Source organism: Stylophora pistillata, chromosome 4 (genome assembly GCF_964205215.1).
Source record: "Stylophora pistillata chromosome 4, jaStyPist1.2, whole genome shotgun sequence".
Taxonomy (NCBI): domain Eukaryota; kingdom Metazoa; phylum Cnidaria; class Anthozoa; order Scleractinia; family Pocilloporidae; genus Stylophora; species Stylophora pistillata.
Window position 1 is genome coordinate 24,577,269 of NC_142522.1, and position 15,685 is coordinate 24,592,953.

The 15,685-nt window shown below is 38.6% G+C and overlaps 2 protein-coding genes across 3 annotated transcripts in view; both read left to right on the forward strand.

Moving 5' to 3' along the window:
• The first annotated feature begins 1,149 nt into the window (after positions 1 to 1,149).
• LOC111333216 (THO complex subunit 3) lies at positions 1,150 to 10,536 on the forward strand. The gene is made up of 11 exons (XM_088756782.1): positions 1,150 to 1,294; positions 1,441 to 1,536; positions 4,080 to 4,203; positions 5,967 to 6,058; positions 6,717 to 6,785; positions 7,000 to 7,076; positions 7,856 to 7,936; positions 8,308 to 8,394; positions 9,054 to 9,132; positions 9,302 to 9,412; positions 9,972 to 10,536. Exons 1-11 carry the CDS (start codon positions 1,208 to 1,210, stop codon positions 10,032 to 10,034), a joined length of 966 nt encoding a protein of 321 aa, XP_088612908.1. The 5' UTR covers positions 1,150 to 1,207; the 3' UTR covers positions 10,035 to 10,536.
• Positions 10,537 to 11,294: 758 nt separating this feature from the next.
• The window catches only part of LOC111333612 (extracellular tyrosine-protein kinase PKDCC), an 11,180-nt gene continuing 6,789 nt past the window's right edge, over positions 11,295 to 15,685 (forward strand). Inside the window, exons 1-4 of one of the 2 annotated variants that reach the window (XM_022939231.2) lie at positions 11,295 to 12,130; positions 13,833 to 13,967; positions 14,832 to 15,261; positions 15,630 to 15,685. The exon at positions 15,630 to 15,685 is cut by the window's right edge and continues 149 nt beyond it. In XM_022939231.2, the coding sequence (XP_022794966.2) occupies positions 11,531 to 12,130; positions 13,833 to 13,967; positions 14,832 to 15,261; positions 15,630 to 15,685 (1,221 nt within the window). In that variant the 5' untranslated portion in view covers positions 11,295 to 11,530. The remainder of the gene's footprint in view (positions 12,131 to 13,832; positions 13,968 to 14,831; positions 15,262 to 15,629) is intronic. The other variant, XM_022939239.2, reaches the window with a different exon arrangement.

A 15,685-nucleotide genomic window follows, 5' to 3' on the forward strand; every position in this document is an offset into this window, starting at 1 on the left:
CAAAGAGAAAATTGCAAAGACAATTTAATATCCAACGACGAAGGACTGATCGAAAGTGAGATGGGATTCGACATCAGCGATACCGCATTATTCGACGGAAATGAATCACTGGAGGCTCCAAAGCAAGATGAATTGGATAGCTGCGCAGTCATTGAAAGAAGAAAATGGTTTCTTGACATGGATTGGACCACTGTTTAGCTTTTTGTGCCAAACACCGTAGATTTAATATTCTTAATAAAACAGATTGGATTTCATTACTAATATCATAATTGCAATGCATCATCACCTTAATCTAGGCGACAAGATGTTAGGTTCGATTTCCGCCGCTCTCTCGGGCTCGGTCTTTCTCGTTCCTACCCGAGAAGGATGTACTTCTTTAGTAGAGCCGAACAAATGATTAAGACAGATTAAAAATTTAGTTAGGATTAATTCAAGGGGAAGAAGGTGATTTCTCATAAATTAAGGATTGTCAGCCGATGGTAGATCTGACTGATTACGAAAATTGGTATAAAAAGCAAGCTGAAAACAACAGTGCTGCAGTTGATAGAGAGGGCTCTGTGATAGCGCTCGATCTTTTGTTTTTGTGACATCCTGGGTAGTGACCGAGTGAGTCGACGGGAATTTTCATTGGGCCAGTCAGTTCAAAATGATACTATCAATTGTTGTGTACAGCAAATAATTCCCCACAAAAACTGACAAAACCATCTGAAAAGTAAATTCTTCAGTTTCAATTCTCTTATCAGTCACCTCTACCAATGAAAACCACCTGGGGGTGGGAGTGGGGGTCTTCACATAACATTAAGAGTGCAAACAGTTTGGTCTATGCACGATTTACCGAACCTTATGCCATGTAACCTTTTATTAATCGTTCTTGAATGTTTACAATATCGTAATAAAGTAGTTCCCAAACCATCATTTATCTCTTTAAATGTATGTGTAATAATCATGAAAAATGAACAAAAGATTGCAAATAATTATTTGCATGTCTCTTCACAACTGTATATGTACTTACGACGTGCGCGTGCATTTATTTTCGCGTGCTCATTGGTGGGAAAACATTCCAAATGCTACAATGATATAGGAAAATAAGAAAGCAAAAAAATTAAACAAAAAAAAAGAGGAGAACCTGAGATGGAGACTGGAACCCAGATCTCCATCTCCTTTGACCAGAAAATCGTAGAGGATCTGAGACCGAAACTATCCTAAAATGGCGGCCGATGACTACCTGAACGAAATGCGACGACACTTTGAAAATAATAACCGCACGAAGGACTTTGTCGCTCACACTGCCAAGGTTTGTTAAAAGAAACCATTCTTGTATTGGTAATGTAGTGATATCTGGTGAAGAGAATTAATTTTAACTCAACACTCGATCTTTTGCAAGAAATAGACAACTGTTTGTTCGATTTGGAATTGTCATTTTGCACGATTTTACCTTAGGTTCATTCCGTTGCGTGGAGCTCCGATGGTAGAAGACTCGCATCAGGATCTTTTGACAGAACTGTTAGTATTTTCGTTTTGGAAAAAGATCGATTGGTAAGCATTTAAACAGACTGTGTCACTTATTATTGTGCGATCAACTGGTTATTACGAAGCAAACGCACCTAATCCGTTTGACTGAAAACCAACTCGTCACCTGGCTAGGACGATTTTTTCCCGTTCAGGTTTTCGAAAGGTTATTTACTGCCACTGATTAGATACCGTTCCAGGACTTCTGTCACCAGTAAAGAACACAATTCATGGTAGTCACACTGCTGGGTGACTACCATGTTAACCTTTTTTAAGAGTGACAAACATCTGATTTCTCCTGTCACAGTTACCTCTAGAACACACATTAAGGTCACAAGAAGAAAGGAAATGGTCACCCAGTAAAGAATCTCTTGATTGTTAAACATATTCTCCTTGTGGGCACCTTAGGAAATGTATAGAGAATGGTATAGAGAATAAGCATACTGATGTGAGGGTGTTTACTTGTTATTTATTATTTATTTGGCTGTTTGCCAAAGGCAGGTAAATTTACAATAAGACAAGTTTGTCCCCTGCTAGGTAAATTACCTTTCTCTATCCCCTAGAAACAGACAAGCTTAAAACCCAACCCACTTATAAGCCCCCATGCTAAGAAATAAATATATATGTGACTTGTAGCACAATCATGGTGCCCATTCGGGGCTGTTCAAATAATTATATCAAAATCTTGGTCATCAAATGACGGATTGTTTCAAAACTTGCCCTATTTGTGCTACAATGATTGTAGTTCAATAAAACATCACTATATTCTCATTTGAAATAATTTAAGAGTGGAAAAATATTGAAGATTACTGCAAATATACCCTTATTTTCGGTGTAACGCGTAACATCTCATTTGCATAAATATAGGAAGAAGGCTAAATTTTGTGCTTAAAACCAGAACAATCTGAAACTTCCATTACATCCATTTATTGAGTAGGAACAAAGTACAGTGTGCAAAGTGACAGCGTTCAATGTCCGTTTTCAAAACAGCATGAATAAAAATTTGAATTCTCGTTGCCGTTGTCTGCTTGTGTAATGCTGTAGATCCAACAGAGCCTCGCATCATACAAGTGCGGGTCTTGCAACTTGACTGCCGACCTAGAAATGAAGTTGACTTGTGTGAGTAAGGTTCATAGACCTATTTATCCTCTTGTAAAGCTATTTTTTCAAAATAAGCAACAGCAAGGGCGAAATTAGTGATTTCCCAATTTGGAAACGATGTTGTCGTCAATAAGTATCAACAGAAATTAAATACTACTTACCCAGTTAACAGTGCGTATCTCAGCTTCCAGGTCACCTTGGCTGCCTAGGCATCTCCACAACACACTTCATGTAAATGAATACAAATCTCCAAAGTTTCAAAGTCTTATGTACAATACAAACAAAGATATACGAAATAAACCAAACTGGAAACCTATATTCACTCTCGCTTAGTGTTTATCTAAGTGTAATGATCAAATTTGAAACCCAGTCTGCACAGAAAACTGCCCAAGACGAAGCTCTCGAACCCCTAATTTTCCATTCAAATTGAGGAGTAAACATCGTAGGGCTCCTTTGTAACCTCTCCTCTGAATATGTGGGGTGTTTTGTGGACAATTTCAGGGTCTAAAACACGTGCTGGATTGCTATGCCTACTTCAGTTCTTGCTATCCCCCCCATTTCACAATCTTGAACAGAGCAGAAACAAAGGACTTCTTCAATGACGAATGGCAATAAGGAAAGCTCTTCAAGCGTTGAAAAGATGAAAAAGTGGAGAGAATAAAAGACAAAGAAAAAGAAAGAAGCTGACAGAAAGTATGACGAACGAAATCATGACGAAAAAAAAAAATTGTATTTGTTCTTGCCGGAACTGTGAGACGTGTGTGGAGAACTAAAGAGAAAAAGAAATAACATTTACAAAGTCCCTATGGATGTCAATGAAGAAATTATTGCCTCTTTGTAAATCCAGATAGTGTTGAAATATATTTATATATTGCATTTTAGTCATTATTGCCAGTGAAATCAAGTGAGAGAGTCAAATGCCACGCCCACAGAGGATTGTGGGTATTTAATAACTTTGCTTTAAAAATGTTACAAACATTGCAAAACTCATGAAAAATGCTTTTATGATGATAACTAGCTTTTATCTAGCAAACAATATTTTTGGCACGCTTACTGCATTTTCATAAAAAATGCCTTATGTTACACAAATGGGCACCATGATTGTGCTACAAGTCATATATCATTAACAAAAGAGAAAAAGAGAAAAAAAACTATGGGTACTTGATTAACAATGTACAAGAATTAAGAGCATTGAATTGACAACATTTTACACAAACTATTATAAAAGAATGGATGCTGTCTTGATTGAACACTTTGATAAGTCTTAGGTGAAAGAAAGATTTTAGTTTTTTGACAAAAGATTGTAGTTCCTTTTCAGCTCATATGCTATCTGGTAAGGCATTCTATATGGTACAGATTCTTACAAAAAAGGAATCTCTATACAGTGAGGTTTTAGCTTTAATATATTTTAGAAAAAGACCAGAGGCACCCTCAAATTGTTCAACTTCTTGTGTTATATTCTGTTTTAGACTAAAGAAACAAACTTCAAAGGTCATGGTGAGAGTGTTGATCAGCTCTGTTGGCATCCCAGCAATCCTGATCTCCTTGTTACGGCATCAGGAGACAAGACTATCAGAGTATGGGATGCAAGAGGTACATAAATTGTAACACCTGTTTTGAGGTTTATTTGTACTAATTTACTAATTAAAATCATATCAGTGGTGAGATCAAACCATACAAGAAAGCAGTAGATGCTAGGATGCCCTGCACATAACTTCTACTCCAATTATACTTAAAGCCCATCGCTCCTCCTGGAGCATAAACCGCTGACAACATTCCACCAGAGTGCTCTGTCCTGGGCTGCTCTTTCAAGTTGTCTCCAGGTCTTTCTCATCTTCTTGATGTCTGTGTCGAGGTCACAGTGCCAGGTATTTCTTGGCCTTCCTCTCTTTGACTTCACCTGGGGATTCCACTTCAGTGCCAGCCTTGTGATGTTGTTGACCGGCTTCCTCAGGGTGTGCCTGATCCATCCCCATCTTCTACGCCAGATGTCTCATCAGATGGAGTAGGGGCCAGCATATCTGGAGGATCCTTCTCAGGCAGCTGTTGATGAAGGTCTGCACTTTCCTGATGGTGGTCTTCGTGGTCCTCCATGTCTCCGCTCCATACAGAAGTACTGACTTGACGTTAGAGTTGAACAGCCTGATCTTTGTGCAAGTTGACACCACTTTGGAACTCCAGATGTTCTTCAGCTGCAAGTATGCTGCCCTCACCTAGCCGATTCTTGCTCTGACATCTGCATCTGTGCCGTCCTGTCTGTTGATGATGCTGCCCAGGTATGTAAAAGATCTCCACCTCATCCAGCTTGCTTCCACATAGCGTGACTGGGTCTTCACTTGCTGTACTGATCTTGAGGATCTTGGTCTTGCCTTCATAAATGTTGAGACCGACTTGTGATGAGGTGGCTGCTAGCTCTGTTGTCTTATTCTGCATCTGCTGATGGCTGTGGGAAGGCAGGGCCAGGTCATCAGCAAAGTCCTCTAGCTGGCCGAGCAGTGTCCACTGGATCCTGTTTCTTCTGTCCACTGTTGATGTCTTCATGATCCAGTTGATTGCCAGGAGGAAAAGGAAAGGTGACAAAAGGCAGCCTTGTCTGACTCCGGTCTTCACGCCGAAGTTGTCTATCAGTTAACCTCCATGGACCACTTGGCGTGTCATTCCTTCACAGGAATTCTTTATCAGGCTGACCAGCTTGGTTGGCATTCCATAGTGACGTAGCAGTAGATGCTAGGATGCCCTCCACATAACTTCCACTCCAAATATACCTTAAAAGTTTAATCCTTACCAAGTGCTTGGCAAAGCCAGGCTGACACCCAAGCATTGTTATAGTTATCTTATTGCCACACTGCTCCAGAGGAGAGGCTAGAGGGAAAGAGTTTGAAGCCTTTAAAGATAGCAAATTGTTTGCATTACAATGAATATACAAAATTGTTAAAACGAAACGATAGTTTTGTTAAAGCTCGCTGAGTTACATAATTAAGATCTGTTCAGTAAAATGTTGGCTGTAATCGCATACACATAGTGTAGGTTTTGCCACTTCATGTTCGTTGTTCTGCTGTATACTCAGAAATTGTATCTTGAGTCGTGTGTGAGAAAGGTTTAAAATTCAGGCTGGTAATCTTCATGGTATATGTCCTACACTTAATGTAACCTGTTAGCAATATGAACTAAACTTGGTAAGTTTCATTGGTCCATGATCATGAGTGATGGCTTTGGGGTGAATTGACATACCCTGTTTAATGAATTGAAGCTTTTCACCTTCTGACCTTAAAAGAAGTGAAGAAGGTTGCAGTTAAAAAGTGGTGACCCTCTAAAAGGCATGATACAATTTTACAGTTTTCATGTTTTATTCACAGCTAGCAAGTGTGTATCAGTAGTAAATACCAAAGGAGAGAATATAAATATATGTTGGAGTCCAGATGGGAACACAATAGCAGTGGGAAATAAGGTATTACAACTTAGTAATAAATTCTACTTTGGGGAAGTCCCTGAAATCAAACTTTTATTAAAGAAAGAGTATTATTCAGTACTCCAGTCTCAGACACCTACAGTAAGGCTCCTCACCTTGCTACTTACTCTCTAGATTTGTTCTTTGTTCCCAAGTTCAAATCTTTGGTTGTGCTCTTTCCATATCGCACTGGTGTACCCCCAGCAACTTTGACATGTAATTACATGTAAAATAACCCTTTCATTCCCAGATCTCATTAGTAATTCTCCTTACTTTCTGCCATTCAATTCTCATGATGTTGGTATGGAGAATTTGGTATTGGAACAGCTAATAATCCCCTTATTGATGTTTTTCTTTATTCCCATTACTTGTCTGCTTGATATTGTATTGATATTGTTGGGAGAAACTCTGTCTTGATCACTTGTGGGAGTTAAAGGGTTAGTTTTCTTTTTTTTTTTTCTTTTTTTTCTTTTTAAGACTTGTTTCTTTGCTTGCTTATGGTGTTCCTGAACAGTGCCATTGGGGGAGTTGTAAATTCAGTGTTACCAGTAATCTTTTGTAGTCCTCCTTCAAGGAAGGAAACTGGTTAGCTTGCTTTTTTGTAAGTTGGTCAAAGTTGTTGCACAATTTTAAATTCTTGTTAACTGCTCGTCTCCAGGAAGACCTTATTACTTTTATTGATGCAAGGACATACAAAGCAAGATGCGACGAGCAGTTTAAATTTGAGGTGAGATGGTTGAAAATCATGGAACCTTAATTTTTGAAATTTAGAAAAAGATGTGCTGGTACATTTATTCTGATTTTCAGTCTCCCTTTGATTTAGGATCTGTGAATGTTGCTATATACAAGAAATAGAACCCTTACACTGAAGTTTTGCATCTCACACATTTCACTGTTGTTCTTAATGACTGGTGAATATATTTTTTTAAATTTTATTTCAGGTCAATGAAATATCATGGAACAACACCAATGATCATTTTTTTCTCACTAATGGCCATGGGTGCATAAATATACTAAGGTAAATGGTGATGATGCTGCCACTGAGAACACAAATAACCAATTAATGCTACCTTTGAATTACTGTAACATGACCCCCAATCAGAGAGTTGAAGCATATATCTGATTATCTAAAAAAACTAATTTCCAAGAGCTGTACAAATTAGTATTGGTAATCTACACCATCAGGTCGTGTTTGTAAAAAAAAAAATTTATAATGCAACAGGCGTCCAGCAAGGGGCATTAAGTTAAATTTAGTGTTTTTTTTTGTGTGTGAAAAAGAAGGGTCGTGTTCATTATTAGTATTTAAATCAATAATAATGCAGCACAAAGTGAAATAATTAACTTCCTTTCTAAGTCAAAATATGGCCCCTCATACCCATTTTCAAATGGGCCACCCTCTCTTATTGGGCCCTCTTTGTTAATCTCGTCAAGAAAAGTGGAAACAACTCTCTGGATAAGGGGTTGTGAGATATTTATCGTAGTTGTGTATGTTGCGCAATTTTCAATTAGGTGTAGAGAGTGATCCCAGATTGCATTACTTTTGCCTAACTTTGCACTACGATTGGTCCAAAAAAGACCCCCCAACCTCACCAATCAGATGCCAAAACTAAAAGCAATCATGATGGGGTCAGTTACATTTTCCTGCGGTTTAAGAAGCTTGTGTGTTTTTACTTTGATTTTTCATCGGCTCCTTGTGACACTTTCCTTTGCTCTGAATAGCTATTTTGACCACTTTGGTTTTGTTTTCATGACACTTAGTCCAAAGGTCAATTAAAGCCTTTAGTCTATCTTCTCTAGTTACCCTGAGTTGAAGCCATTGCAGACGTTGCACGCTCATCCTGCAAACTGTATATGTATAAAGTTTGACCCAAAGGGAAGGTGAGTGAAGCTTCATATACAGAAAAACAAATCTACAATTGTGTAGGCCTTGGTAACATATAACGTTTTGCAACAGCACTGCATTTTGAATGAATGGCGAAACTTAGAGACGATTAAATTTGGCTTTTCTTAATTGTGCGGGTGCATGGTATTAACAAGGTATGTAACTTAAAGTAGTGCCTTCAGGGAGATTCTTTAGCTAGTTTTATAGAAGTGGAATCTACGTTATGCTAATTGATAGTGAAGCCATCTACGTAGACAAACATAGCGCTGTTTCGTACAAAAGTTTGCGTGTGCAATGGATAATTCTATGCATTCAACTGAAAAAAAAATAACGCAATAACCTGACTTTTGCTCTGAATCTTGAACAGATACTTTGCTACTGGAAGTGCAGATGCCTTAGTAAGTCTGTGGGATCTGGATGAGCTGGTTTGTGTTCGAACATTCTCCAGATTAGAGTGAGTGACAAAGAAAGAACAGTTATCCCTTGAGTGTCTGTCATAACTCGGAATCGCATTGGTTTGCACCATGATGCTCTCTGATTGGTCTAAGAAACTCGCGCCACCCTTTCGACCAGTCAGGTGCGGGTGGGTATCCCTCGTTTTCCCGCGCTTTAGGCAAGTTGTTTTTACTTTGAATTCTGATTGGCTCCTTGTCATTTTTACTGACTGACTTTCGTGATGCGGCTGCTGCTGTTTTATGTACGATAGCGCGTTCATGATCGGCACTTCAAAACTATTTAAAGAAGTGTAATATTTGTCACGAGCATGAATTCCAGAGTTCCCCGTAAACATTCGAACCGAGGCAAGTTCCGTTATCGCTATGGGATGCCCTACCAACGGGGTAAGGAGAGCTCACATGCTAAATTCACGTGACCAGCAATGTCGACACAGACATATGGGGAAATCCAGAGACCGAGAAACAGTAAATTTTGAGCTCGGCTACCTTTAACCTTGGATCTTTTCTTCTCTTCTCTATTTGTCGTATATCTTTGTACTCGTCTATTGTTACTGATTCAAGGTCTCATGATACACAGTAAATCGGGTTTTTCACCCGAAACCCTGTTTATGTCTGTAACATGGACGACAACTGTATGGTATTTCTCTCTGTCTTTCAGCTGGCCTGTAAGAACGCTCAGTTTTAGTCATGATGGAGGGATGCTAGCGTCTGGTTCAGAAGATCTCATTATTGACATAGTGCGTGTTAAGGATGAACTTATTTTTTTGGCTTCATTTTCTGTCTCCCACCGCCCCTTCGCCCCACCCCCCCTTTCTCCCACCTTGGTTTATCGTGCTTGTCTGAACAACGTCTTCACACCGTATTAGAACTTTCCCTTTAGTGTAACACTGCATATTTTTTTTTCAGGCGATGGTTGAGACAGGGGAGAGGATATGTGAAGTACAATGCAATGCTCCAACATTTACCGTAGCTTGGCATCCTCAGAAACCTCTTCTGGCATTTGCTTGTGATGATAAGGTTAAGTGGTCCTACAGTTGAAAAGGATCCTTAAGCGCTCTATTACTCTGCTGCGCACCATTTTAGTGGTGGAATTTCCCCCCCCCCCCCTCCCTGCTCGTAAGGTTTGAAAGTGAATTTTTTAACAAAACATTCTAAGTTGGAATTCATTGCTACGTTTCGGTGTACCAAAGGAAATGAAAACTTTCTTTTCCTTTTCAGTGGATTTGGACAATTTGTTTTGTGCGAAATCTTCATAATCGCCTGAATAAAATGTTGACTTCCTCGTTAATCTAATTGCACAACACTCGGACTGGAAAATCATATTTCCTTAACTCTATCGTCAGCCTTGTGGGATTTAAGCATTTTTAACATAGGCGTAGAAAATTGGATTCACCAATCATATTACGTGTACCATGCACAGTTATGTCGTTATCGTTAAACCTGTCCATTCGCACTCATTCAACCGTTGCATTGGCACAACGTATTTCAAATTTAAATTTCAAATTAGCATCTGTCCTCCGATATCTGTTTTATTCCCTGGTAGCATTTCATAAAAACTTTTCAATTTTCCTTTCAGGATAAACACGATCGTGATGCAGGCACTGTCCGTCTATTTGGCTTACCAACTAACTCTTCATAGAGCACATTTAGAACGAGTGTCTTAAAGTGGAACCATCGTAATCATAGCAGCCGATCAGAACAAAGGAAACTGTTCAAAGAGCCAATTAGAATCCAAAGTAAATACAAGCAAACTTCCCGAAACGCGGGAAACGCGAGAGACGATTGGTTTTACTTTTGAACCTGATTGGTTGGGAAAGTGACGCAAATTTTCTGGACCAACCACAGAGCGAAGTCAAATAAATCCAAACCGATCCTGGACTACTTCCGACCCTCAGTTAAAAATTGCTCTTGGTCAAATAGGACTAGTTGAACGTACGTGCGAACGCTCTACACTTCAGTTTGAACTCTCCCGAGACGGTCAAGAAAAGATGAGGGGATGCATCCTCTTTTGGTTATTTTGTTATGTATACTGTTCTGTTTTTGTAGCCAATTAATTATTGTGGATCGCCGTGCATACGTGACAAAAAAAAAAAAAAAAAAAAATGTTGAATAATAAAATATCATGTCGGAAACTTGAAGAATCTTAATTAATTTTATTTATTTTCTACTTCTTGTATTTTCTCTATTTCTTATCGCCAAGAGAAAAAAAAAGTAAAAGGAAATCGGACGAATGGAATCTCTTACAAAAATCCGATTTGTTAGTAATTTAGTCAGTCAGTCAATGTTGAAATTCTAATCACTACTTGTGTGACTGCGGTACTGACTGAAAACTTCTCAGGGTTGGTGGAACGCTCTGAGAACCCACATAGAAACCTTAGAATCGGGTGCTTTTGCATTACGCTTGTTACAACAGAACTACTCTGCGCCTCTTTAGCTTTGTGAAAGTGCTCCTTTAGCTTTGTACTTTACAAAAGCGAGGCCTCTTTCCCCCAAACGTTCAAAACATTTCAGAAATTTCAAATTTGCTGGTAAGGTAGAGAAAAATTACTTACTATTATTAATAGATGACCTCTAAGATGACAAGGGTATCCATGGCATGGAAAATGACTAAAAGCTTGAAGGCTATCCAATTGTTTCCGTGCTTTCTCTAGTTAACGCAAGAAGAAACACTAAATCAAGTTCAGAAGGTTGGGATATGAAAACAGAACTTCAAATCAGCGCCCATTGGATCTGATGGCAGTAACTTAACAGGTATTAAAAATGTTTATACCTGATGATCTGCAGTTCATATCTTATGGGCGTTTCATATTATTCGAGTGGGCGTTATGGTTAAAGATAATTCAACAACCCTGCATCGTGTTTAATTTGGTGTTTCCCTAATGATTTCCGTTGCCAACCCCATGCTATTATTTTAACACCCTTGTTAAAACCCCCCTAGCAAACGAACGCTTTCCGTTTCACATCATGATAGCCTCGCTTTTGTTTACCATCGCGTGGCATTTCTGACATTTGTCACAAATGACTCAAAGAGAGACACTTTCGAGAGCGTCTGTGTTTTTCCGGCTGACCGATTGAGAAATGAATAATTCAATCCTAGTAGAAAACTTTGTGTAGTGCAGACGGAATCTAATCGGAATGAAGCGCTTGCGGCGTCGATTTCTTTCGCGAACCGTTTTGACTTTCATCTCGTTAACAGTGCTGTGCTCTTTGTTTGTTTTCTTTGAAACTGTTCGCGAGATTAACAGCGATCATCTGCTGCGTGCTTCGGAAGTAAATAATTATTTCATCGGCTTTCCTTCGCCGGCTTCGCACAGCGCAAAAGGTGCCGAAGACGCAGTTATCTTCACGTATCTACAGCCGGTGACTCACTACCAGGAGCGAGGAAGAGGCCTGAAGTCTTTCACCGACTTGATAAAATCGAAAGAAAACCACAACGCGCAAAGATACAACAACTTGACAACGGAGGGGAAATCATTTCTCGACTGCAACGACGTAAAATCAATCAAAGCTGGGGAGAATATTGGTCGAGGTTACACTAAAACTGTTCAAAAGGGGATTCTCAGAGGCGTTGAAGTCGCACTAAAAAGTGTCCATATTGACAATGAGGATATTAAACGCTGTGTTTCAAATCCATCAGCGCCTAGATCGATTGAAGAATGTTTCATTTTCGCCAAATATAAGCTTGCTAAGGAAATTATTATGTTGCAACAGCTGCAACATGCAAATATTGTTAAGGTAAGTGAGAATGATCAGCATGAATATTTAATTAATTTAGTGATACAACTAATCATAGCTGTTTCTCTTCCGTGTAAGGAAATGGCCACTATTTTTGGCCTACTCTCTCTATTTTGTCGTTCATTGTTGCACATTTAATCAGGAAAACAGAGATATGTTAACGTGTCTACGGTTCTTATTCCTGCCATATCATATCTACAAGATATTATAGTTATTCTAGGTAAAGAAAGGGAATGTATGAGATGCAACTCTTGTAAATTATAGGTCGATGGAAATCTTAACTCAGGAAATCACGTGAATTCGAGCTGACTTATTTTCAAAGCTAACCTCTTCCCTCACCTCTACGTTCCCTTAAACGGCTTAGGAAAGTGATACTTATTTAGGATAACAGCTTTAAAATATATCACTTAAAATTCCTCAAGCTTTGCCAGGGTAAGGCGACCAAAAAATATTCCCTTGGACCAAAGATGATTAGGATAAACTATATGAGTGCATAAGCAACACTAGTCATTAGTTCTGGTAACATTCGTAAGGTAGCTGACAAGAGAGGCAGCTGTCTTGTGTTAAAATCAAAATCGGGTCGTGACAAGTTAAGATATAATTTCCTTCCGAAGTGAGGTATCGGATTGTTTAAAATAAACCTGGTGAAAGTTGATTGTGATTCAAATCACGCCAAAAAAAGAAACAGGCGCTTTTTACTAGTCAACACTCAGAGTTTAGCCTGGATTATTCGCTGCTAGGAAAACAGGATAGTTTTAAGCTCGACATAGACATCATAACAATAATAATAGTAATTAATGATAATAATTCTTTATTTAGCAATAGTTTCCATAAAATCCTCTACAATACAAAATATTAACAGCGTAAAAAACGATCCAAAATAACTCACTTTCGGCTCACATCTACTCCTTTTTTTATGTCAAAGCGGCTGGAAAACTATAAATAAGGGAGTCAAATCCGTTATTTTATTATTGTTATGCAGTATACACGCTTGGATGCTAGTGAGCTAAGCAAGATAGGGGGAAAATTCGTAGCCTATCTGCATGACAGGACTGTTAACTATAATAATATCCAATTTTACTTAAATATGAATGATCAATATAAAACGATAAAAGTGTCAATTGGCCCAATACTAAGATGTTTTTTTTTTTTTCTTTTTTTAATGTTCATGATTTACTGTTCGGTTCTTAAAATATCCTTAAAACGACCAGAGTGCTTGCATTTCTTGTGCCCCGAGAAACATGATAGATAAGTTTACATTTCTTCAAATTTTCCAGTTCGTTCAAAAGAGTGACGTGGATATTCTGCACAAGGATCGTAACAAAATGATAAGATCATCACAGATCTTCATGAAGAGCATCAAACGCACAGTTAGGGGATCTCGTTTTGGTAGTATGACAAGATGAAAAAAAAAAAACCTCACGATGTATGGAACACATGCTTACGTTAATATCCACTTCTGTTGTCATAGGTAAATCATGTTTAGGTACATTAAGAAGACTGTAACGCTGCCGGACCAAGAAAGCATGTTTTGTATTGATGTTATTTAGTTAACCGCACTTCTCTCTTAAATATTTCATAAATATTTCTTAAATATTTCTTAAATATTTCATAAATATTTCTTAAATATTTCTTAAATATTTCATGCAATCTTAGTCATATTCTCAATGTTTATCCAATAGTTTTTTTTTTCTCTCTGTAGCTCTTAGGTTTCTGTTGGCAAAATGAGTTGAACACAGACGACCTCAAAAGTCGTGGTCTTACCATGGTAACAGAGTTAGGCACAGAACTTGATGTCCTCACTTTGGTGCAACTACCATGGCAGGAACGATTTAGGGTGAGGAAAGATTTTTTTTGAAGGTATTGTGTATACCGCTTGTAATAGTTGATACTTCAGTAATCATGAAGCAACAAATGAGAAAAAAACGAAGAAAGAAAATCTCCTCCGTTCCTGTGGTTTATCTGTAACAATACTTAGGTGGGTCCTTTCCTTTAATTAAAATCTTTCAGCTTAAAGGACATTACAACTTGTTACATGATAGGTAAGAAAGAAAAACCTAGGAGATACAAGGGGAGGCATTTTGACTGAGTGTCTCAAAACCAAGGCTGTGTTAATCATAACAGCTAATCAGATACACACCATCATCAGTCAATGAGAACTCAAAGTTAGAAATAGGCGAATTGCTCGAAGCGCGGGAAAACGCCTGCGACAAAGTTGCGATTGGTTTTAGTTCTCAGAATTTGATTGGTTGAGAGGATGACGTAGATTTTCCGGACCACCTATCGTAGGGAATCATAGGAGCGAAGTAAACCAGAAGTAATGTAATCCCAATAACCCGTGAAATAAAATATTTGAATATTCAAAAATACTGATCAAATCACTTTCATTCTTGGTGAGTGGCACCGCGCGTTTGAATCAATTACATGTAACACCGTAAAAAAAGGAATATCAATTAAGCTCTGAAGCTCATATATTTTGAACTGCGGTATTAAATACGTATGATGCACGATCCTTCGCAGTAGATAGCGCCATTTATGCAATAGCGAAAATCAGACCTGAAAATTAAGCTATGCGCGCTATTTTTTAAGAACTTATTAGATTGGTTGATCGATAGTTAAGTTTAAATGCGCTTTTTAACATTGTCCTGAGTACCAATAACATTACTGATCATGACGCATAAAATGTTTTGTCTTTTATCAGATTTGTCTTGGCCTCGCCAGGTTACTGCATTACTTAGCCCATTCTCCTCTGGGCTCGCTCTTCATCCGGGACTTCAAGCTGTCGCAGTTTATTATCGTCAGGGGTGAGGTTAAACTGACGGATTTTGACGATGTCGACAACGAAGAGCCCAGATGTTTAGCAGACAGGGATTGCGTCGTCAGAGGGGTGGCAAAAAATAGGACTTTAAAGTGTGACAATGGAAGGTGTCAAGGGGTCGTCGCTGCTACAAATTTAGATAATGTCTGCCGGAATGTTATAAGCCATGTGCTTGTACCTGGAGCTCCTAAAAAGCTACGAGACTATTTAAAGGAAGTCAAACAGAATCTTCGGAGACTAACCTTGAACACTGACACACTTGTTTGGAATCTGGAAAGAGTTCTAAACCTTTTACGCTCAGGGAAACACATAGGTAAAAATTCTCCACGAGGAATAAAACAAAGCGTGTGGTCATCTCTTCACGCTACCGCGAAGTTTTCTGTTGCACACGCTCAAAGTATGACGTCAGTGCCGCCCGTACTCCTTGATCCTTGCTCTGTCGTATGCGCCAGCTATCTGACATGTGCAACACTCAAACCAGCAAAAACTTGTCAAAACCCGTATTTTGATAAGGAATTGTGCGGTAGTTGTGAGCAGAAGGTCTTGTCTTTCTTTAGCCTTCAAACAGATAGATAAGGAAACCTTAGGCTGTGTTTTTTGATGTTTTCCAATTGTTATGTAAAACCTCTAGAAGTTCTTTTTCATTTATCTTTCATGTTATTTTACAATCTTTGTGTTTAGAACCGTACACAAGGCCGTTAAACTTGTACAAGAAGATTGTTAAAGCAGACTTTCCC

Coding starts and splice junctions, on each gene's coding strand:
- LOC111333216 (XM_088756782.1), top strand. CDS start 1,208: ATGGCGGCCGATGACTACCTGAACGAAATGCGACGACACTTTGAAAAT. Junction 1,537..4,079: donor TTTTGGAAAAAGATCGATTG/GTAAGCATTTAA, acceptor ATTCTGTTTTAG/ACTAAAGAAACAAACTTCAA. Junction 8,395..9,053: donor CGAACATTCTCCAGATTAGA/GTGAGTGACAAA, acceptor TCTGTCTTTCAG/CTGGCCTGTAAGAACGCTCA.